This window comes from Elgaria multicarinata, chromosome 18, assembly GCF_023053635.1.
Source record: "Elgaria multicarinata webbii isolate HBS135686 ecotype San Diego chromosome 18, rElgMul1.1.pri, whole genome shotgun sequence".
In the NCBI taxonomy this organism is placed as follows: Eukaryota; Metazoa; Chordata; class Lepidosauria; order Squamata; family Anguidae; genus Elgaria; species Elgaria multicarinata.
Genome location: NC_086188.1, coordinates 19,972,750 through 19,997,396, shown reverse-complemented (window position 1 = coordinate 19,997,396; position 24,647 = coordinate 19,972,750). Strand labels below are relative to the sequence as shown.

General features: G+C 50.1%; 1 protein-coding gene across 1 annotated transcript; it reads right to left on the bottom strand.

Moving 5' to 3' along the window:
• Window positions 1–616: 616 nt before the first annotated feature.
• On the bottom strand, window positions 617–22,677 carry LOC134410660 (zinc finger protein 436-like). Its single transcript, XM_063144051.1, has 6 exons — window positions 22,650–22,677; window positions 11,221–11,452; window positions 8,742–8,868; window positions 6,630–6,752; window positions 3,974–5,502; window positions 617–2,469 (listed from the first exon to the last, which is right to left on the bottom strand). Exons 2-5 carry the CDS (start codon window positions 11,248–11,250, stop codon window positions 3,992–3,994), a joined length of 1,791 nt encoding a protein of 596 aa, XP_063000121.1. The 5' UTR covers window positions 11,251–11,452; window positions 22,650–22,677; the 3' UTR covers window positions 617–2,469; window positions 3,974–3,991.
• Window positions 22,678–24,647: the final 1,970 nt, after the last annotated feature.

Here is a 24,647-nt window from a genome sequence, read left to right as displayed (position 1 = left end):
TGGGATACGTTTCCTCCTGTGTCAAGAGCATCTCTATGGAGCAATCTGCCCCCTGGCACCCCTCCCACCCCACCCCCTTTTTGCCTCCCCCGGCATCAGAGAGACAAGGGGTATCTTTTGGGGGGATATGAGAGCCAGCGTAGTGGAGTGGCTAAGGTGTTGGACTGGGAGTCAGGAGATCCGGGTTCTAGTCCCCACTCGGCCATGGGAACCCACTGGGTGACTTTGGGCCAGTCACAGACTCTCAGCCCAACCCACCTCACAGGGTTGTTGTTGTGAGGATAAAATGGAGAGGAAGAGGAGGATTATGTACGCTGCCTTGGGTTCCTTGGAGGAAAAAAATAAATGCAGGAATAAATAATAAATAAATATGGTTCAGCACCTTGGATAGCTCCTTTAGACTTCTGGTTGATCGCAACTAAAACCTAGAATGGACCCTCCACCCACCAAAACTGGAGCCCACCAGCCTCCCCTGCCTACAGCTATGAGGACTCAAGGTTGTTCAGCCCAAGCAAGGCAACGCCGGACCAGATTCGTTGCCTGTGACAGTCTTCTGTTTCTCTTTGTGCATGCCACCTGGGTTCTTAAAAGAAAGAAGAAGTAATGCGGTTTTTCAACTCTTTTACTCCATATTTCCATGTGGAGTGGGGGGATTCACTTGACAGCCGAGTACAAAACCAGGGAATGTGAATTCATCCGTCTGGACTAGAGATTGCCCCACCATGGGGCCAAATACAGCGGCAACAGAGCTTGGGTACCAGAGTGTGAGAAAATTCACCGGGAGCTGCAGTTTAATGACCGGGACCTTACACAAGCAGCCTGGGGTTCTCACCCTTCTGCAGCTGTTTTCACCCCCTCACCCTTGGGGCAGTTATACCACTCTTTCAAAGTCTGTAAAATGGGTATAAGAAGAAGAAAAGTCTTGTCCCAGATGATCCTTGGATGAGATATGGAAATAGGGTAACTCAATGCTAGAGCAGAGAATAAAACTAAACAAACAATATAATACTAATATTAATGACAACTTGCCCAGAGAAGAAGAGGTTATCTGCTTATGACATTCTACTTTAAACCACAAGGATATATATACAAAGAGATAAAAAGTAAGGTCTCCAACTCTCTTATTCTGGCAGGGCTCCTGTGCTTTTAACAGCTGCATTACGGGCTGACACTTCTCTCAGCCAGCAGATGTACTTATGGGGGGAGCCACTCCTGCTGAACTTCTGCTGCACGTGCAGCTTTTAAAGACACTAGAACCCTGCAAGTAAGGAAAAGTTGGCAACTCTGTGCCAGAAGTAGTGCTGCTTCCCCCCCCTCCACTGCAAGCGCCCCCCTCCCCACTCTCCCACTGTAAAAAAATTGCATATTTCTTGACACATTATCCAAACACGATTCAACATTAAAATATTCATTTAAGTAAGAAAATAGCAGCCTTGTGGCATTGGGTGGATTTCACAGAAATTCACAATGGAGACAAGACAGCATTGACTGAGAGAAAAATGAACAGCACCAGGGTTGATAGTCGGATACAGGTTGGCTTGCTAGGACAGAATCGGGCCGTACCAGAAAAGTTCCAGGAGGACTTTGCCCAGTGTGTGAAAGCAGATGTCCCTTGGGTGTGGCCCCTCTTATGAGGCCTCCCAACACACGTGGATCACGATGTCATTAAAAGGAGGCAGATAGAAGCCATCAAACGTGGCGTAAAAGGCCGGTGCATTCTTCTACACAGGACCCATTGAAACAAACAGGAGTTGTGCAGGATCCTGCCTTTCATCCCAGAGAGGCAATGCTCAGGAGAACGTCCCAGCCGACTGAGACCCATTTTAAGTTGGGGTGCCCTTTGGATTTTCCACTTCAAGAGCCAAAATGTCTTGACGACACTCCCAGTAAGGAGTCCTTGCTGCCAAACCTCAACAAGGACTTGGTGAAGACGGCATGAGTCAACGAGCAAATCCCCGGCCGAGCAAAAGTGTCACAGGCCGCCGCAGGAGAACGAGATGGGCAGAGCGGGCTGAACCGTTGCGACAAAGCGGAGAGTCCGAAATGAGCGGGTGCAAACCGGAGGCCTTCTCTGGATGTCCAAGCCGTGACGGGAACATCACCAAGCCTCTTCTCAGCACCTTCTGAAGGTGCAACTTTGCCTTCTTCTTTGTTGGGTTGTTCAATCTACACTAAACAATCTAGCGCTAAACTTCCCAAGGGCTCAGAGGGCACCAGTCAAAAGATGCTTTGCAGCCATTAGGGTTGTGTGTGTGTTTTTCCTTTCCTTTTTTCTTTAATGGATTTTCTGCGGCAAGGAAAAAAGATGGAAGAAGCGGTGGGAAAACGCGAAGCGGTTACGGGTGGAAAGCGACGATGATGTCCAGACCCCAATGTCCAACTTCAGTGAATGAGTCAGGGGGTTCACATCCTTGGCTGGAAGCATCCGAGGTTCAACAAACTGTTTCTGGAAGCCTGGAGGGCGATTTCCTAGGGTGGAGAAAGAATGGATGAAGAACCAGAATGCACCGGAAGGGAGGGAACCTGAAAAAAGCGAGCGATGCCCTATTTATAATCAAGGAAACACTTACGGTGTTCTTGCAGGCACAAGGACAGAGCCCAGCGGCTAAGGACATTTTGACCCTGTTCAGATGACACACTAAGCCACGGTGGTTAAGCATTGCCAGCGAAACGTTACGACTTAGCGTGTCATGTGAACCGTTCCTAACCCTGGTGGCTACATAACCACAGTTTGAACATGCTCACTATTTGCTGCACAGCCTAACCATGGCTTAGCGTGTTGTCTGAACAGGCCCCGTCCAAAATGGTAGTTACTGTACAAAAACAAAGAAAAAAACCAAGGCCGTAAGTGTCTGAACACGATCTCCCTCTTAGTTTTGAGTTCCCATGAAAACCTACCCAAACTGGGCAGAACTGAATGCTGAACAAGCCCTGCTTCTCAAAACAGTAACAATAGGGTGACCCTATGGAAAGGAGGACCAGGCTCCTGTATCTTTAACAGTTGTACTGAAAAGGGAATTTCAGCAGGTGTCATTTGTATATATGGAGAACCTGGTGAAATCCCCTCTTCCTCACAGCAGTCAAAGCTGCAGGAGCCCTGCCCTCTTTTAAATCTGGCCACTCTAGGATAGCTAAGTAACAATAAAAAAAAATACAGAGCTTCTCCGAGAATAAAGAACTGCCGTTCTGGCTCAGGAAAAAAAACTAGCCAGCACTCTGCCTCCAGTGGGAAACTCACTCAAAAGCATGGCAAAATGCAGGGAGCTGTCCTGGGTTTGTTTCTGGGAACTGGCAGTCAGAGGCAGACAGGCTCTGAACAAAAGGTGTCCCAACCGCTTCCTCCAGTTTTTTGCTCCTTCTTGCAAATGGGCCCAGGAGAGGAGACACCCTTGCAATAGGGTGACCATCTGGAAAGGAGGACCGGGCTCCTGTACCTTTAACAGTTGCATAGAAAAGGGAATTTCGGCAGGTGTCCTTTGTCTGCATGCAGCACCTGGGGAAATTCCCTCTTCCTCACAACACTTAAAGCTGCATGAGCCCTGCCCTCTTTTGTAACTGGTCAAGAGGGCAGGGCTCCTGCAGCTTTCACTGTTGTGATGAAGGGGGAATTTCACCAGGTGCTGCATGCAAACATACAACACCTGCTAAAATTCTATACAACTGTTAGGATTTTGTATACAACTGTTAAAGATACAGGAGCCCTGTCCTCCTTTTCATATGGCCTCCCTACCCTTGTATTTTCCAGCTGGGGCCCATGAACAGAATTTGGAGGACATGGCCTTATTGTACAGTTCAGCCGGGAATGATGGGAGTTGGAGTCTGACACTTCTGGAGGGCACCAGGTTGGGGAAGGCTGCTATAGAAAGCTGCTATAGCTGAAAATGCCCGTAAATTGGCGATCTGCCCCTAAAGCATCAGTGATCTAAGGGCCCCCACATCACCATTTTGGAACGATTCCTATTACTTCCCCTACCGAAGCAGGGATCCCTCGTCACATTGGAGGCTCCCAAGCCTCCGAGGGGCCAGCTGGGTCTTTTTCCTGCTTTGGCTCTTGGAGGTTGAGCAGTAGGAGAGCCCCCACAGACACGGTCTTCAGGCTCAGCATCCCCATGGGGTCCTGCTGGACAGGGTCCGCCGAGCCCTGCAAACAGGGGGGCCACTCCGAGGCGTTCTCCCCGGGCTCGCTCTTCAGCGCGTGCGTGCGCTGGTGCTTGATGAGGTTGGCGCTCTGGCCGAAGGTCCTGTCGCAGTGGGAGCATTTGAAAGGCCCCTCGCCCATGTGGATCCGCCGGTGCCGGATCAGGGTGGAGCCCCGGCGGAAGGTTTTCTCGCAGTGGGGGCACTGGTACGGCTTCTCCCCATCGTGCAGCCGCTGGTGGCGCATGTATTCCTGTCGGCAGGTGAAGGTGGAGTCGCACGAGGCACAGGGGTACGGCTGCTCCCCGGTGTGGATTCTCTGGTGCCAGACGAACTCTTGCTTATACCGGAAGCTCTTATCGCAGCCGGGGCACTTGTACGTCTTCTCCCCGGCGTGGCTCCTCTGGTGCCAGGTGTACTCCTGCTTGAACCGGAAGCTCTTCTCGCACTCGCCGCACTTGTAGGGCCGGTCGCCCACGTGGGCCCGCTGGTGCCACATGAACTCCTGCTTGAACCGGAAGCTTTTGCCGCACTCGGTGCATTTGTAGGGCCGCTCCACCGAGTGGGTCTTCAGGTGCCATGTCAGCTCCTGCTTGAACCGGAAGCTCTTCTCGCACGCCCCACACTTGTGGGGCCACTCCGCCGTGTGGGTCCGCTGGTGCCACATCAACTCCTGCTTGTGCCGGAAGACCTTCTCGCAGGCCCCACACTTGTAGTTCTTCTCCCCGGCGTGCACCTTCTGGTGCCAGGTGTACTCGTGCACGTACCGGAAGCTTTTGTCGCACTTCCCACACTTGAAGGGCCGCTCTTCCCTGGGAGCCCGCTGGCGAAGGCGAAGCGACGAGCAGTGGGCGCAGGCGCAGGGCTGCGCCCCAGCGTGCCTCTGCTGGTGCGCCACGGCCGGCAGGCTCCCCGGGTTGCTCTTCTCGCATTCAGGGCAGACTTGCGTGACCCGCCCGGCGGGTACCACGGCTGGGATGCTGCGAGCCGAACGGGCAGGAAAACATTTCTGACACTGGGTGCAGATTAGGAGCATCTCCTCATGGGCATCAGGCTGGGGAACAGCGACACCCACAGACCAGAAACCACCTCCAGAAGCTCCTGGACGCCCCACCCGAAATGCCACAGGTGCCGCCTCCTGGCCAGCCACCCTGCAATTTGGCCACCGGAGGTCGTTCGGCCAAGGTGGCAGGGCGGCCGTTCCATTCCCAGCAGAGGTGGCGCCTGCCGGCCAGACGGGCAGTTCGCAGACCGCTCCATTGTCCAGGCTCCCCTTGGAGGCCTCCGGGTGCACCGCGTAGCATGGCAGCGCACCGCGATGTTCCTCGAGGCAGGACTCCTTCTTAATCAGGATCTGGCCATGTGCTGGAACAAAAGAGCCGACACAAACATCAGCGTGATTTGTGTAAATACATCATGCAAATATGTGATAATCTGAATAGCACTAATACACATTTGCAAGTGCGCACATCCGCATTAGTGCTAATTCACATAAACTAATAGAGATTATTAGCATATTAGCGCTAATGAAAATTAGCTCAAGTAAATGCAAGGGAGAATCCATTAGATCAGAACAGATTATCCAGTTCCTTACAGTTGCAAAGAGACTTTGACTGCAAGCATGGAAGGATGAACACCCAACGCCCACCTATCCTTCAACATTTGGAGAACCTCACTGGTTGTAGGTCAGTGGTGAAACACACACAGAATCATAGAATAGTAGAGTTGGAAGGGTCCTATAAGGCCATCAAGTCCAACCCCCCCTGCTTGATGCAGGAATCCACCTTAAAGCATCCCTGACAGATGGCTGTCCAGCTGTCTCTTGAATGCCTCTAGGGTGGGAGAGCGCACCACCTCTCTGGGTAACTGATTCCATTGTCGTACTGCTCTAACAGTCAGGAAGTTTTTCCTGCTGTCCAGCCGGAATCTGGCTTCTTGTAACTTGAGCCCATGGTTCCGTGTCCTGCACTCTGGAAGGATCGAGAAGAGATCCTGGCCCTCATCTGTGTGACAACATGCTTTGCATGCAAAAGTCCCGGGCTCAACACCCTCCACCTCCAGGTAAGGCTAGAAAAAAACAACACCTATCTGAAATCCTGGAGGGAGAAAAACCATCTCCTCTTCACTTTCTCCAACAACATGCATAATTTCATATAACTCTAAAATGCCCACCACCCCCCGGCCTTTTTTTCTAAGCTACACAAATCCAAGGGTTTGTTGGTCTTGCGGTGGGTGAAAGAAATAAACTTTTTTGCTGCAGCAAAAAGCCTGGTGTAGCTCTGTCAATCATCTCTCATTTATTTAATTTTTACAATTATAATCGATTAACGGTTTGGCTTTTAAGCAATGGATTCATTAATTAAATACATCTACATACCGCAAAGCAGGCACCTTTCAAAGCAATCTGCAGGGAGCGCTTAGTTTCTCTTAAACAAGCGGGTGCACCGCCCCACCGACATCAGAGCCACCAGCCTCCACAGCTTGAACCTTACCCAAGGCGTTGTGGCTGGACACCTCTCTCATCTTCGTGTGTTGGAGCCTTCCGACACAGCAGGGCTCCTCCCCACACTCGATCTGCAGAATTATGGTGGGCTTGTGGGCAGCAAGGTCTGGGACTGAAAGCAGAGAAAGACATGGCAGAGGTGAGGTCTTCCCAAGGGTGACGGTATGGAAAGGAGGACAGGGCTCCTGTACCTTTAACCGTTGAATTGAAAAAGGAATTTCAGCAGGTGTCCTTTGTATGCCTGCAGCACCTGGCAAAATACCCTCTTCAGTACAACAGTTAATGCTGCAGGAGCTACACTAGAGTGACCAGATACAAAAGAGGGCAGGGCTCCTGCAGCTTTCACTGGTGTGATGAAGAGGGAATTTCAGCAGGTTTTCCATATATACAAAGGACACCTGCTGAAATTCCCTTTTCAACACAACGGTTAAAGATACAGGAGCCCTGTCCTCCTTTCCATATTTATTTATTTATTTATTTATTACATTTTAATACCGCCCAATAGCCGAAGCTCTCTGGTCACCCTAGTCTTCCCCTTCCCTCAACCCCTGCATGGTTAAATCCGGAGCGGGAAAACTGTTTCCCTTAGAGATCATCTCTCACTGCTGCCACCACCACCATCACCACCACACACACAGTGTCAGCTTCAGCTTTTGAGGCTCTTTGGACAAGGCAGCCTGAATGGGCCTCCTTCCTCAGTGAGCCTACCTTCTCCTGCCCACTGTCACAATCAATCTGCCATTGTGCCTCCTCCTCTTTCTCCTCCTTGCCACCACTGGCTCGCTTGGCAGGCAGAGAGCCAGGGAGCAAGGAGGCCGCGGCATCTTGTCACACAGAGGAGGGCCAGGATCTCTTCTGGATCCTCCCAGAGTCCAGGACATGGAATAATGGGCCTCAAGTGACAGGAAGCCAGATTCCGGCTGGACATCAGGAAAAACATCCTGACTGTTAGAGCAGTATGACAATGGAACCAATGACCTCAGGAGGTGGTGGGCTCTCCCACGCTAGAGGCAGCTGGACAGCCATCTGTCAGGGATGCTTTAAGGTGGATTCCTGCATTGAGCAGGGGCTTGGACTTGACGGCCTCGTAGGCCCCTTCCAACTCCACTACTCTATGATCTGCTGCTCCTCCTTCTCATGACCACCACCGTCATCTGGGCCAGAGCGAGAGGCAGGTGAACAAGCAGGTTGCAACGGAGAAGTGAAGGAGCAAATCCAGGGGGCCCTTGCCAGGGGGACTGACCACACACTCTCACACGCTCTTAAAAGAGCACCCCACACCTCACAGGCTTTCGCTTTTTCTTGTCTAGGAATGTCAAGAGTGAGAAAGAAAGAAAAAGACCGGATGGTGAAAATCAATATCCTCGTTCCTTCCCTCCCCACTTTCTCTCAAAGACATCTGGCACTGAAGCAGTGCCAGATGCCACCTATGATAAGGGGTATGTGGGCCCCAGGTCACCTGGATTAAATCCATCTTTTCTTGTGATTCATGGGCCAGAAAATGTGCCTTAGCTCCTACTAGAAATTACGAAACTCCCCTCGTCCAGGAATTCCTTGATCTGAGTGAAATTCTCTTGGTTCTCCTGGGTGTTTAGCCTCTTCCGTGCTTTCCTTTTATTGCAAGCTGCTCTGAAGCGCTTGAATGAGGAGCAGTATATAAATATTTTAAAGAGCCAGTGTGGCGTAGTGGCTAAAGTGTCAGGCTGGGAGTCGGGAGATCCGGATTCGAGTCCCCACTCGGCCATGGAAACCCACCGGGTGGCTTTGGTCCAGTCACAGACTCTCAGCCCAGCCTACCCCACAGGGTTGTTGTTTTGAGGATAAAATGGAGAGGAGGAGGAGGAGGAGGAGGATTATGTATGTCGCCTTGGGTTCCTTGGAGGAAAAATGCAATAAATAAATAAATATTTTAAATCAACCATCCATCAATAAGCCACATTAGTGGTGTATTATCATGATCACTATCCCTGATGACGATGAGGAAGATGTAAATAATAAATAAGTAAAAATAAAAGTCTGGTTGGTTGGTTTTTAAGCAATCCAAATCCATCGGGTGGAGGTAACCAGCGAGCCCTCGCCCCGGGAAACGGGAAATAGTTACCTAACGAAATCAGCATCTCGTAGTTGTTTGTCATCACATCCTTGTAGAGAGCCTTCTGCCAATCTGCTAGCCATTCCCACTCCTCTGGGGAAAAGTAGATGGCCACCTCCTCAAAAGTCAGCAGATCCTGAAATAAGAAACGCCCTCAGTGCATTTTCAACACATTTACTCCTTCTAGACCCCTCGGGGACAGCAGTACCCGTGACCCAAACACAGCTGTGGGAGTTCATCTTATTTGTAAATAATGTCATTTCTCTTCTTTTGTATAATTTACATTGTATTTTTTTCTGGTGGGGGGCGTAATTCTGGCTTTGCTGGTCATAGAAAGGGGCGAAAAGCTACACAAGGCCTTTAGCGCTGCCCCTGGGCTGGTGGCTCTGATGTCAGTGGGGCAGTGAATCCGCTCCAGTTTTTAGTCAGGACTCTAAAGGCGCTCTCCAAGGAGTGGAACCTGGAGAGGATTGACACTGCCCCAACTGACATTGGAGCCACCAGCCTCCACTGCTTTAATATGCAAAGTAGCGGCAAGTCTTGTTTAAGTACATGGCGTGGGAAGGAGTGCAATTGATTCAGCACATCTGATATGAATCTTGCACTCCAGTGCACCACGCTCAAGGCCAACAGTCAGATCAATGAATTCCCACAGGAACGGACCTGGGCGATGTGCAAACGTCAGCTCTTCTCCTTCGCTTCGCCTTCTGTGCTCCCTCACCTAACTTGGGCCATTTCAGACACCACTTGCCCCTTCGCAATGTTGTACCGGAAACCCTGGAATGATGCAGCGCGTAGTGAAATTCCCTCTTCATCACAACAGTTGAAGCTGCAGGAGCCCTGCCCTCTTTTGTATCTGGTCACTCTAGTATAGCACCTGCAACTTTCACTGTGGTGATAAAGAAGGAATTTCAGCAGGCGCTGCATGCATACAAAGGACACCTGCTGAAATTCCCTTTTCTATACAACAACTGTTAAGCATACAGGAGCCCTGTCCTTCTTTCTATCTGGTCAACCTACACTGGAACGCCCACAGGGGCAAGTAAAGCTCCCATTTTATATGGGTTTACCTGAGAGTAAACCAAATTCTTCATTTCAGTGAGCCAATTCTGAGTGGCAGTGCAGAAGATCATGCCATAAATGTGAAGGGTGAGTCAGGTGCTGTTTTATATATCCCATAATATTCATGCTGAAGAGAAGCAAGCCTCACAGGAGAAGGAAATGACAGATGGTTCTCCTTGTCTAGAAAATGTCCTAACTTGAATGCAGGGGTAAAGACTAGGAAATGGCCAATGGACTTAGGGCAGTTTTAAGAACAGCCAGGTGGGCGATGGGACACGCAGTTCAGCCCCACAGGGCCCAATCCACCAGGACCTTCTGCACAAGCTCCACTGAAGCAAGCAAGCAAGCAAACAAAAACAGAAGCAGTGCATAAAATGGTCACTTAGGTCTTGCCAAAAAAGAGGACATGGATTTGCAAAGCATTTGCATGTGCTAATTTATATGGGGAAATGCAAATTTAGAAAGCATTGTTACAATGTGAACACAGAAATACGGTACACCTCATCGTGGTGGAGAAGGCTGTGGCCCAGGTGAGCCGTATGCACCTGCTCAGTCTGCTGTCCAGGTAACGTGGACTGTGGCTGGGTGACTCAAGGGCCTCTGATGTTCTCCTTCCTTGGAAGCTCTTTCTCTTGACACCAGACTTGGACTGGGTGGCCCTCCAGGAGAGAAGAACGTGTGGCCCGCCAGGTATTTTGGCCTACATCAATCCAAGCCAGCATAGCCAATGCTGAGAGATCAACATTGAGAGAGCCAGTGTGGTGTAGTGGTTAAAGCGTTGATCTGGGACTCGGGAAACCCGGGTTCTTGTCCCCATTTGGCCATGAAGCTCACCGGGAGTCTTTGGGCCAGTCGGTGACTCTCAGCCTAACCTACCTCACAGGGCTGTTGTTGTGAGGATAAAATGGAGCAGGACCATGTAAGCTGCCTTGGGTTCCTTGAACGAGGAAAAACGGGCAGGATATAAACGTAATGATGAAATAAATAAAAATAATAAAATATCATGGGAGTGGGAGGCCAATACACCCAGAGGGCCACAGGTTATCCACTGCTGAAACAGAGGAGGCCTCCAAATTGAGGACTATTCTCAGAATGCCTTTCAAAAAGAGGCCCGTCCTCTGTAAAACAGGATACTTGGCCACCTTCATTTCATTTCAAGGAGTCTCGCACAAAAGAATGTCCCACTGGATCACATCCCTTTATAATTACAAGGCAGGATGCGAGTAGGGAGGGAGACGTCTCGCACTGTTGGGCAGAAGCCCGAGCTGAGCTCCAGCTCAACTTAAGCTCAGCCGCCACTGGTACGTTTGACTGCAAGCACCTTGGGGCAGCGCCCTTTCCATTTAGCTTCCAGTACGGGCCACCCACGTTGACGGCGTCCTAGAAATGATAGAATCGTAATACAAACCCAACAGAGCCCTCCTACCTGAAGTGTTGACCTGGTGGCTCCAGCCATCTCTCAAACGGATGCTTCTCTGAACAGGCCTGATGGAGGTGCCGTCGCTTGCCCTGGAGCCTAGGCCAACCTCGTGGGGAGTGGGGTGAGGGGGGGTGTCAGTACTGTGGCTGCTTGTGGCTGTACGGTTCCCCTTTTGCGGGCAGTCCTTTCGGCGCGGAGGCAAGCACGAAGAGAAGGGCTACCAGGGCCGCTCTGCTGCCTGTCGGGAGGGGAAGGAAGAAGAAATTGGGGGAGGGCGAAGAAGCAGAATTTAAAAACCAGGCAGGACAGCCAGTTCCAAGTTTCAAAAGGAAAAGGAGTTGGTGGCGTTGCATAAATTTGCATGAAGCATATGTAAATCGCCCCTTTGCTTCCAGGAGGAAGTTGGGGGGGGGGAACTCCCACAAGCTAATTTCCATCAAAGGGAATTTGCATGAAGGCTCACACAGCCTTCCCCAACCCGGCGCCCTTGGACTTAGGGTGACCATATGAAAAGGAGGACCGGGCTCCTGTATCTTTAACAGTTGTATTGAAAAGGAAATTTCTGCAGGTGTCATTTGTATATATGGAGAACCTGTAGAAATTCCTTCTTCATCACACCAGTGAAAGCTGCAGGTGCCCTGCCCTCTTTTAAATCTGGTCACTCTAGTATAGCTCCTGCAGCTTTCACTGATGTGATGAAGAGGGAATTTCACCAGGTCCTCCTTTTCATATGGTCATATGTTGGACTGCAACTCCCATCCTTCCCAGGATGAGATTGATGAGAGTTGCGACGTCACACATCTGGAGGGCGCCGGATTGAGGAAGGGTGGGCTAAATCATCACCAGAAATAGGGAGGAAGGGAGAAGACGAAGGCCATTTTCCCACCGCCTGCAGTGCCTGCTTGGGTTCACACATGCGGTGTCCTTTGCTCAGCAACCGCAGCACCATTCAAGGGGCCAGTGGCACATGTGAACACCCCCCAGATGCAGCCAAGCACCACAAATGGAGCTCCCACATTCAGTGGGCACTACGGTCCCCAAGAAGAAACCACAAATCCAGGGGGTGTTGCTAGGCCGTTACAAGATTCGGGACCCAAATCTGCATAAAACTTGCATATGCTAACTTATCTCTCGATATGCACATTTAGAAACAATTAGCAGGATTTATTTACATTTCACAGGAGGCAAATGGCCTCAAATAAAATAATTCCTTCCATTAATTTGCACCCTACCCTAGATCATCCCAAACCAATGGAAAAAGTCCCCCCCCCCCCTCAGCTTAATTGCCATTCAAGGGAAGAATTTGGGGGGTGATGCTGCACCATGCAGGAAGAGGAGAGAGAACCCTTGAAAAGTTCTGGGTCTGATTGAAACCTGGAGAGGATTTCTCACCCCACTGACATCGGAGTCACCACTGCCCACAGGCAGCTTTGGCGGGTGCCGTATTCCAGTTGCACAAATCCAGGCAGCCTGTTGTTGCATATTTGAGGATTATTTGCTAATTATGCAAATCATGTGAGGATTGAGGAATGGGTTAAGCAACACCTACAACCAGTTCGATTTCCCACTCTAAAATCACCCTTTTCTAAGTTGCTTTTTAAAGGAAGGAAACAGATGGTTGGATTTCCTGAGATAACGTAACACATGTTTAAATCTTCAAAGACAATTAGAATCGAAAGCAGCAATGGTAGATGCACCCTTTCCTGAGGGCAAGCCCCGTTGAAGCTTTACCCCTAAGTAAAGGTGTATCGGATAGTGTTGTTAGTATAATAAAGCGGCCCTCCTCTCATCTGGAAAGGCTGAGGGAGCCTTCAAAATCTGCCCTTTTTCAAAAAATTAACTGCTAAATTCATGATGCAGTTTGGCACTATGTGTAGTGTTTTAGCATATTTAGGTGGCATTTTTACCTGCAATAGAGGTGTGGGGGGGGGGGAACTCAGCACAAATCTACACATATCTTACTGAGAAGTAAGTCCCATTGACTTCAGTGGGATTTCATAGAATAGTAGAGTTGGAAGGGGCCTATAAGGCCATCAAGTCCAACCCCCTGCTCAATGGAACCCATCTGGCTGTCCAGATGCACCTTGAAGGCCTCTAGGGTGCGAGAGCCCACCACCTCCCTAGGTCATTGGTTCCACTGTCATACCACTCTAACAGTCAGGATGTTTTTCCTGATGTCCAACCAGAATCTGTCTTCCTGTCACTTAAGCCCATTATTCCGTGTCCTGCACTCTGGGAGGATTGAGAAGAGATCCTGGCCCTCCTCTGTGTGACCACCTTTCAAGTATTTGAAGAGTGCGATCCTGTATCCCCTCAGTTTCTCTTCTCCAGGCTAAACGTGCCCAGTTCTTTCAGCCTCTCCTCACAGGGCTTGCCCAGGTCACTGTGCATAAGACTGCAGCCCACATTAACAGTATTCATGCACATGTCTTTACATCAAGGGTGTTGAACCTCTTTTAGCCTGATTCAATTAAGGAGAAACACTTGGGGGCAGGGCCACAGCACAGTGGTGGGTGGAGCCTGCTGTGAAAGAGGCGTGAAAGGAAAGGAAAGGAACCTCTCGTGCAAGCACTTGAGTCATTGCTGACTCCTAGAGGGACTCTTGCTTTCGCTGATGTTTTCTTGGCAGACTTTGTAGTGGGGTGGTTTGCCATTGCCTTCCCCAGTCGCAGCTACCTTTCCCCCAGCTAGCTGGGTACTCATTTTACCGACCTCGGAAGGATGGAAGGCTGAGTCGACCTGAGCTGGCTGCCTGAGAACCAGCTTCCGCTGGGATCACACTCAGGCTGTGGGGAGAGTTTCTACTGCAGTAACTGCCGCTTACCACTCTGTGCCACACAAGGGGCGTGGCCAAAGGCAAAAAAGGGTGGGGCCAAAATACCCACTTAAAACTCTTACTGCCAGTAATTAAGCCTTAGGAGAGGGAAATAAGGGGAATATATGTACATATATGTTAAAGATACAGGAGTCCTGTCCTCCTTTTCATATGGTCACCTTACTGGAGACGGGACAGGGGGGGGCAGGATGTGGCCCTGCTGGCCTGAAGTTTTCTATCCCAGTTTTACATGCACGTGTGCTATAGACAAGAGACATTCCTCCCCTCCCTCCCAACTCCTGCTTTTGAACTCCTAGATTCCTTGGGGTTGGGAGCTGAGCCCCAATCTGCTGCCCTCCAGATGTGTTGGACTGCAACCCCCATCATCCCCAGCCCATGTCGTCAGAAGCCTGGAATGTCATCCCAAGTCAGCAACTCTATGAAATCCCATGAGTGTAGGGAATATATATATATATATATATATATATATATATATATATATATATATATGATCATAGAATAGCAGAGTTGGAAGGGGCCTACAAGGCCATCGAGACCAACCCCCTGCTAAGTGCAGGAATCCACCCTAAAGCATCCCTGAAAGATGGTTGTCCAGGTATTAGAGTGGTGAATCCATTTCAGGCTTCAGTCAGAACCAGCCAGAACTTGGAAGGCGCTCTCCAAAGCATGACCCCAGTTTAACAGGGATTTATAACCCATTGTTCCCAAGGGCAGCTTACAAAGGGCCAAGCTAGTTGTGGTGGCCCACCCTAAACCAGTGCACAAACACACTGAGATTAATTGCAGTCGGCAACAGGCAAGGCTCAAACTCTGGCTTCAGGAAGAGAATGGACTCTAACCTGGTCCAATTCACACTGTTGGAAAGAGTTCCGTTTCCCGTTGAATTTTAAGGAACTTAAATCCTCCAGCACATAAACCCATGAAGTCGTACTAGGCTTTGCCAGCATGCCAAACCATCTGCTGGTGGGAAGCGATTCGTCACAATTTCCAGATTTTGAAGAATAATCATGTCATCAAAATCACACCCAAATCAGAAATGGTAAGAACGTAAGAAAGACGCGGGATGGGTCAGAGCAAAAATCCATCCAACCCAGTATTGGGTTGCCAGCCGTGACCGGCCAATAGTTTAGAATCATAGAATCATAGAATAGCAGAGTTGGAAGGGGCCTACAAGGCCATCGAGTCCAACCCCCTGAAATGAGGGCAAAGACTCCATATAATAAAGCACAAGGATATGCCACTAGAAGTTGTTGTCCTTCCATTGCTAAGGCTGAAATGAAGGAATATTGATTAAGGACCTCAAAGGTCGGCCTTCCCCAACATGGCACCCTCCAGATGTTTTGGACTACAACTCTAAGAATCTAAACTCTAACACTAGAGGCCTTCAAGAGGCAGCTGGACAAGCATCTGTCAGGGATGCTTTAGGGTGGATTCCTGCATTGAGCAGGGGGTTGGACTCGATGGCCTTGTAGGCCCCTTCCAACTCTGCTATTCTATGATTCTATGATTCTAAATGGCACAAACAGGCCTTATACAGTTGTCCATTCAAAAGGCAGTCCCAGAAGTCCAGCTCATGCATGCAAATTTTATGCAAACAGCATGAGCAATGTGCAGATTAAACATGCAAATATTCAGATGGGACAGGTCACTTGGATAGCACTCAGACAGCCTTCCCCAACATGGCGCCCTCCAGATGTTTTGGACTACAACTCTAAGAATCCCTGGCCACTGGCCATGCTGGCTGAGGCTGTTGGGAGTTGCAGTCCAAAACATCTGAATATGAGCCAGGAGTGTGATGTGGCTGCAAAAAAAGCAAATAGTATTTTGGGCTGCATTAATAAAAGTATAGCTTCGAAATCGTGCGAGGTACTGGTTCCCCTCTATTCGGCACTGGTTAGGCCTCATCTTGAGTATTGTGTCCAGTTCTGGGCATCACATTTCAAGAAGGATGCAGACAAGCTGGAGGGGGTTCAGAGGAGGGCAACCAGGATGATCAGGTCTGGAAACAAAGCCCTATGAAGAGAGACTGAAAGAACTGGGCATGTTTAGCCTAGAGAAGAGAAGATTGAGGGGAGACATGATAGCACTCTTCAGATACTTGAAAGGTTGTCACACAGAGGAGGGCCAGAATCTCTTCTCCATCATCTCAGAGTGCAGGACACAGAATCATGGGCTCAAGTGACAGGAAGCCAAATTTCAGCTGGAAGTCAGGAAAAACATTCTGACTGTTAGAGCAGTACGACAATGGAACCAATGACCTAGGGAGGTTGTGGGCTCTCCCACACTAGAGGCCTTAAAAGAGGCAGCTGCACAGCCATCTGTCAGGATGCTTGAAGGTGGATTCCTGCATTGAGCAGGGGGCTGGACTTGATGGCCTTATAGACCCCTTCCAACTCTTCTGATTCTATGATACTGTGTTGGGAAAAACTGATCTTGGTGCCTACAAAAACTGAAGATGTATTAAGATAGGCGCTGCCCAAAGATTTACTATCGAAGGGGACCAGGGGATTAAACACAAGAGAAAGAGGAGGAAATATCAACATCTCCCTGTGTAAGGAGATTCCACCTTGATTTCATCACCCATAGGCCAATGAATTCAACGTTTTGTTGGTGGCATAAAAAGTGTGGGTTTTTTTGCACACACACACACACACACACACACTTGTGAGTGAGTGAGAAAGAGATCTTAATTTACTTTAAGAAACAGCCATCCCTAAAGCGCCTTCAGAAATTTCCCTGCTTAAAATAAAGTCTCTGTGATGGGTGGGTGGGGAATTTCACGAAGAGGCCTGACACAGCCCTCCATTCAAAAGGCAGGCCCGGGAGTCCAGCTCACGCATGCAAATTTCATGCAAACAGCATGAGCAATGTGCAGATTAAACATGCAAATAAGCCACAGCCCTCTGGCTCCTGAGGCGTTTCCATGGCGGCCCTCCGTGCTGAGCATGCCGGCCGGCCGTTGCAGCCACAGTGTGCTGCCGTGGGGCTCAGAAAGGGGCAATGTTCCTATGGGACAGCCAGGCCCCTCGGGTTGCACTCGGACAGAGGCAGGTGCCGGAGCTGGAATCGAAGGACGGAGGAAGGGCTGGATTTCTGCCTCCATCCTTCCCAACATGCCCTCTCCTGCCTGAAGGGGAGCACTCAAAATTGTGACACCCCCCACCCCTGCAGGCTGAAGTGGTAGAATCCAGAATTCTAACTCTACTTTCTGTGTAATGGGTACAGACCAGCAAGTGACTCAAAGTGTGTGTGTGTGTGTGTTTTCGTGTATGTCCTGTTTCTTGCACGCGCGGGGTGCATAACGCGCATCTCTCCTCCTCCTCCTCAGATCGGGTCCAGTGAGTTCCCCTCCCTCCCGAGGAGGCAGAGCCATGCAGCCAGCCAGCCAGCCAGCCGAGCGTCCGCCCCGCGAGGCCCCCTCTCCAGCTGGGCAGTGCATGCGAAGGGGGCCGGGCTGGTGAGGCTCCGCTGGTCACATGGAGGCGCACACACACACACACAGAGCGCCCCTCTGAGATCTGCTGCTCTAGGCCGCTGCCTTAGTCGCCTATATGGTCGCGCCGGCCCTGTGTTTGTCACACCAAGGAGATTCCTAGTTTGGGTAGAGAAGGGTGTTCATCTCAGTCTACTCACTCTGCAACATCAACCTCTGCATTTTGATTGTGGAAAGACCCCCACCCCCAATTGCTCCTAATTCTAACAGAGGAAATTTGTATCTGGGTTGTACCATGTTCAGTCTTCAGGAGGGGGGAGTATTACATGATGGAATGCTCCTTGAATCAAATAATCCCTTCCACACAGAAAACTAGCTCATCAAGGAACAGGCTAAGCCAAAACGCTTCCTCCTGACATGGTAGTGGAGGGGATATTCTTGAACATTCCCCCATATGAAAGCAAAACCTTCCATTGCATAGAAATCTAGCACAACAGGCAGAAATGTCCTAACCTAACCTAGCCTCTCTCCTGACATGCTCGCTTTCTACACACAGGGAATCCTTTTACGAGGAGGAGCATTCAGTCAAGCAATCCCTGGACCTGTAGGTGGGCAATCTCATTGAGAGGATGAGACCTGAGTAACCTCCACACGTGGTGTCTCTTATCATGTGTGGCATTTTAGAAACTGTGGAAAGCATTGTCTCCAACAATGGAAGGGAAGGAAATATGATATTTTGTATAATGCCAGGGCCGGTTCTACCATAAGGCAGAGTGAGGCAACCGCCTCAGGTGGCAAATACTTGGGGGGGGGGCAGCTTCTGATACAGCTTTTGCTATTGTATTTTGTATTTGTGTTTTTAACCTGTTGGTAGTTTTATTATGGTTTAAATTTTTGTGAATCACCCAGAGAGCTTTGGCTATTGGGCAGTATGCCTCAGGTGTGCTGGAGGATGCTCACCCATTGCCAGTGTTGAATTAAGATTCAACTACCAGTCCAGTTAACTTCTGTACTGGGCAGGCAGCTTGTCCTTCACCTCATAGCAAAATGTCTTGGGATGACCCTGCAGAAGACTATGTGATCAGAGCAACAGCCCCGGCTCGCTAGCCATTGACTGACCCATTTGTTCTCCATGTATTTATAGTGCAGGGATTTATTTTGCACCCAACTCTTCAATGGATTTCCAGGACAGCTTAAGCTAATCTGACACCTTGCCCCAGAAGTAACCCACATACGCCCACATGCGTGCACCAAACATCTTCATTGCTGCTAACATGCAACAGCAGCAAGTTCATCCCCAAGGCTCCGACACGCACCACCCCCCACCGTTCCCCAACCAAACACCACCGCTTTGCCCACTTCCAGGGTCAGCTAGAAACACATCCATCCCAGTCACTCCCAGCACCCCGACAGAATTGGTACCGGCTCCGTTTTAAACCTGCCTGACACGTTCCCTCCTCCTCCAGCCTCCGCCCAGTTCAGTGTCCTCTTCCTGGCAATTGTACATATGCACACATTTCAATGAAGTACAATATGCAAATGAACAGTGCCTGCTCTCTCTTGCTCGCTCGCTCGCTCTCTGGACAAAGTGGCAAGCCTGGGCGTTACACAATAGGCCATTTTAGAAACATACATACATTTAAATGAATTAACATATACAAATACACCACAGCAGCGATGCTTCCTCCTGTTTTCGGCAAGGCTGGCAAAAGGAGCTCCAAGCATTCAGGATATAAAACCAGCACCAAATTCAGCACGCACACACACACACACACACACACACACACCATTGAAAGGGGGAATACGCCCAGCGTTCCTAGGGATTAAAGTCTATTCAGTTCAGTGGGTCTTACTTCTGAGGAAACATAGGATTGCATTGTTAAAGTAGGACATTCCCTTAAAGCATCAAGAAATACAAAGCCCAGAAATTCATATTATGGAAGGGTAAAAGCTGAATACTTCCGAAATGAGAGAGCAAACTCTCAGACATGTAGACTAAATTTTAAAAAGTTCTCCCCCTTCCTCCTGCCATCTGCAAGAATTCTGGGTATTGTATTTCTGTTGGGCCATGGTAGAGATCATCAGTCTGCAATTCCCATAAGTCTTAAACTAATTTAAGCATATAGGCACAGATAGGCCCCAGGTTCTGCTGGAGAAGGTGAGAGCTGCACTTTGGGGCCACTGGGAATAGGAAAATTCCTTCCCAATACATGACCCATTTGCCATTGCCAGCACAAACCTTTGAGGGCGTTAGTTGGGTGACCCGATGGAAAGGAGGACAGGGCTCCTGTATCTTTAACAGTTGTGAAGAAAAGGGAATTTCAGCCCATGTCATTTATATGCGTGCAGCAACAGTTAAAGATGCAGGAGCCCTGCCCTCTTTCATATCTGGTCAAGAGGGCAGGGCTCCTGCAGCTTTAACTGTGGTGATGAAGAGGGAATTCACCAGGTGTTGCATGCATACAAAGGACACCTGCTGAAATTCCCTTTTCTATACAACTGTTAAAGATACGGGAGCCCTGCCCTCCTTTTCATATAGTCACCCTATTTTATACCCATTTTAGGTGTGAAAAGTCCTACAACAATAATTAAAGCACCTGCAACTGTTTGGAGGGGCTGTTCGCACTTAACGGCGGCATTCGGCAGCAAAGCATGGGGATGAGTGCCGCACAAGAGCTGTTTACGCTTTCCAGGAGTAATCTATGATTCATGGATTAAGCAACCCACAGTAAACCTGAAAACAAACCATGGGTTAACTGTGGGTTGCTTAACCCATGAACAACCCAAAGTAGGGTTTGGACATCACCCTAACAACCTATGAACAAGCTGATTGTAGGTTGCTGTTGGAAAGCCGAAGTGGCGGACACACAAGGGGGCAACATGTCTGCTCTCTCCTGCTCGTGTATGACAACCCGTGGTTTGTTTCAGCCATGGGTTGTCATTACATCCAAACCAGGTTGAAGTGTTCAAAGCACTGCACATGCTTTATCTCTGTAATCTTTACAACAACCCTCTAAGGTAGGTCAGTGTTATCATCCCCCGTTGCAGAAAGAGGCTCAAAGATACCAGCTTGCCTTAGACCATCCAATTAATTCTTGGAAGGGATAAGAGTGGACTAGGAACTGTCCAACTCACCCTTGCTCTTTAAAGTGGGATTTGATGCCAGAACGAAGGACAAGATCCTGGATCATGTTGGGTGTCCTGAAAACCTGTGGAATTTACATATATGTACATGCATTTACATATGTGTACTCCCACCCTAGAGGCCTTCAAGAGGCAGCTGGACAACCATCTGTCAGGGATGCTTTAGGGTGGATTCCTGCATTGAGCAGGGGGTTGGACTCTATGGCCTTGTAGGCCCCTTCCAACTCTGCTATTCTATGATTCTATGAATCAAATATTCTGTTCTCACTTGTAAGGATAAGGTGAGATGCAGCAGGAGTCTAACCATATTTACTCAGAAGGAAACTCTCCAGGGTTCAATGGGACTTACTCTCTAGTAACTGTGTTCAGAACTGCGTTTTAGTATTGCATCTCATGGTGGCCATTGGTTTAACTTCCCCAACCTGGTGACCTCTGGGTGGGTTTATTTGTGAATATTTCTATACTGCTAATGCTAATAAAACCCCACAGCATAGAGCTTTTGTTCCACCCTGCCTAGCCTTTTCACCGCAGGAGATGCTCAATGTGGGTGAACGTTGACAGCAGCCCTAGCAATGAGGGCGGGAGAAGCAGCACCCCACCCCCAAATGGCAGGTTTTAAGTGCCCTTGAGGGTTGCAGAGTGGGAGGGGGACATCTGACAGATCTCAGAGAACGGCTTCGTTGCAAACCCGCGGACATAAACAGGATCCGCAGGAGATATCTTGGATCACTTTTCCTTACAAAGGGAAACTGTTGGGTTTGACCAGCCTTCCCCAACCTGGGATATTCCAGTTGTGCTGGATTGCAACTCCCACACATCTGGAGGGTCCCGGGTTGGAGAAGGCTGGTTTAGAAAGTAGAGGGCTAGAGTGGCCATATGGAAAGGAGGACAGGGCTCCTGGATCTTTAACAGTTGCATAGCAAAGGGAGTTTCAACTGGTGACATTTGTATGCCTGCTGCACCTGGTGAAATTCCCTCTTCATCACAACAGTGAAAGCTGCAGGAGTCCTGGCCTCTTGACCAGATACAAAAGAAGGCAGAGCTCCTGCAGCTTTAACTGTTGTGATGAAGAGAGAATTTCACCAGGTGCTGCACGCATACAAATGACACCTGCTGAAAATCCGTTTTCTATTCAACTGTTAAAAATACAGGAGCCCTGTCCTCCTTTTCGTATGGTCACCCTATTAAAACTCCAGTAAATAGAAACTCCCCCTTTTCACAAGCAGCGTAGTTGTGAGTGCCAGCTTTTGGGATCCAACGATTCTAGAGGCACCCAAACATTACTTTTCCAAAAGATGCCCACCGACAAGCAGCCTAACATTTACTCAGGAGTAAGCCCTGCCGAGTTCAATAAGGCATAGCCACAAGTAAACATGCGAACAATTAAATAGACCTAAGGTCTGATCCAACAGGGTCCCCCCCTTTAATTCCTATTTGCCTGTGCAATACTAGGTACCTCTACTGGGAAGTAAGTCTGTGTAGGATTGCAGACTAAGTGCGCTGAAAAGGCAGTGATGGGGCGAGGGCCGCCTCCCCTCCTGGCGGAACTGGTTTTGCAAGGGCAACTTCCAAGCCATGGTGTGGTGGCAATATTTGAGGAAACACAGAATGGGACTGGAGTTGTATTTGCATTTTGTACGGTTATTTGTGGGTGTGGAAAGGGGCAGAATGAAATCACACACACAAACACATAATAATAATAATAATAATAATAATAATAATAATAATAATAATAATAATAATAATAATAATACAGAGAGACATTCATTTTGTTCAGTCTAGGGACACTGCAAAGCGATGTCTCCCTTTCCGGCAAACTCCAACAGTTTGGAAGTAGCCCTGCCCGCCCGCCAGCCCTGTGAGCTAGCCAAAGGCAAGCGTGGACACAGACAGGGCAGTCCGATGCGTGCCTACTTAGGAGTAAAGCCCCGTCGAAGGCAGCGGGGCTGACTTTTGGAGGAGAGACGCACCGGCCGGGGCTGGAGGGAGCCGGGCCCGCCCCTGGCCCAGAAGGCCACTTACCCACGAGTATCCCCATGGCGAGAGGCAAGGCGCGCAAAAGGACCTGGCAAGGATCGGGGCCGCGGTGGCTTCCTGCAGCCGGCGAACGCGCTGCCTGCCGGCCGGCCCGCTCCTCCCCTCGGCTTGCAAAGGGTGCGCGGGGAGAGCAGTGGTGGCGCGGGCAGCAGGCACCCTCGGCTCCATCCGGATCACGATCCGGATCAGCCCTTGACTCGCACGGCCCCGCCAAACGGCGCCGGGGCAGCGCCCGCTCGCTCCTCCGCCTTCCCGGCCGGGCAGTTCAGAGGGAAAAGGCGACGGGGTGGCTCCCCAAAAGCCACGCAGCGGTTTAACGCTTTCCTCGCCAGCGGCTGCCATCCATCCGGAAGGGCCGGGATCCGCACACCGCCCCCGCCTGGCCGGCTCCCGCTTTCCCGGATGCAAGCGAAGCAGGGCGCAGAGTTCGCGCCCGTGGAAACGGCTGGTTCGGCGGCTTCGCGCGGTCCGCGGGAGGCGGAGCAGCAGGATCCCGCGCAGGCTTACTCGGAAGGAAGCGGTCCCAGGGGAGGCTGGTGGCTCCGATTTCAAGGGGGAGGAGGGGTCGCCGAACGCTAAAGGAGCTGTCCGAAGTGCTGGACCGAAGCTCCAGGTTGGGTTCTGCGCCTAGCGTTCACCGCCCCACTGGCATCGGAGTCACCAGCCTCCACGGGGTCCCAAAGGGTGCAGCTGCTTTCGGGGCAACTAAGGTGCTTCCTCGGAAGTAGAGCAGAGAGTTCCAGGGGGCTACTTCCCAGGAAACTGCGCACAGGAGACGCAGACTCACCTGGCCCTGTTCCGCACTCCGCACGCTCCCCTGGGAGGTAGCCGCAGGTAAGACAGTGGGGTTTACCTCTGAGTAAACAAGAATAGGCTCAGAGCTGGAGCACTTTGAGGATTTCTAAATTTTTATTTTAGTAGGGAAACTATTTAAAGCGTGCAGGATAGACGTGAATGAAGCGATGCAGAGAAGGAAAATGATTTCTTTGATGGCAATCTTTTTTCCCCCTGGGAAGGATTGCCAACTGACCACGAACGAACAAACAATAAAAACCACCCAAACTCTTTCGAGGCCTGCTCCTGTGCCTTTTTCAGAGCTGCAGCGCTACGCCATAAACCAGCAGGTGAAACGTTTTGTGGCATAAAGAAGAAATGCACGTTTCTGCTTTAAAACGGCTGCAGGGATCAAGCGGCTGTTAAAAAGCATAGCTGCAGAGGCTGGCGCTAGAGTTGGCAACCCAACGCGTAGCTGCCTTTCGTTTGTGGCCCAGGTTCTAGAAGGGAGCAGGAGGCGCCATCCAGCCCCAGCGCGCAAATATCTCGGCGCCCTTTATTAAAGGCATCTAATGATGATGTTACTGCAAGATCAGAGTGGAGCAAAACAGCTGATCACAAATCGATCCAGCTTTCCCAATCCTGGTGCCAGTGGTGACTCGTGGCTCCCCGAAATGGGTTCAGCACCTCGGATAGCTCCTTTAGAGTTCTGACTGACGTCCAGTGCGGATTCACCGCCCCACTGAATTCGGAGCCACCAGCCTCTACTGCCTGGTGCCCTCTAGAGTTGCGGTCCAACACATCTTGAAGCAACTGCACCCGACGACACGGAGCCTTCTCCCGTCTACAGCATGAAAGTGTGCCGGCACTTCCGGTTCCGAAATTATTATGTGCATGTGCGGTGGCAACCGCTGCAAAGAAATCACAGGACAAGACACCCTTATGTTCCATCCAAACCCGCATATATGCGGCGAGTGACAACCTGAAGTGGTGCCTTGTTTTCTTTTCTAGCTCTATGACACACAGGGAGCTCGCAAACGCCTTCCAGGCGATGGTCCACTTTCCTGGTTTTCTCTCTTGCTCAGATAATGACGCCAGTTCACAGGGCAAGGGGCGGGGCCTGTCTACACACCCCCTCTCTATTAACCCCTTCACTCCTGGAGCCAAGTTCATTCCTGCCAATCAATTCTTCCCTTTACTTTCATTTCG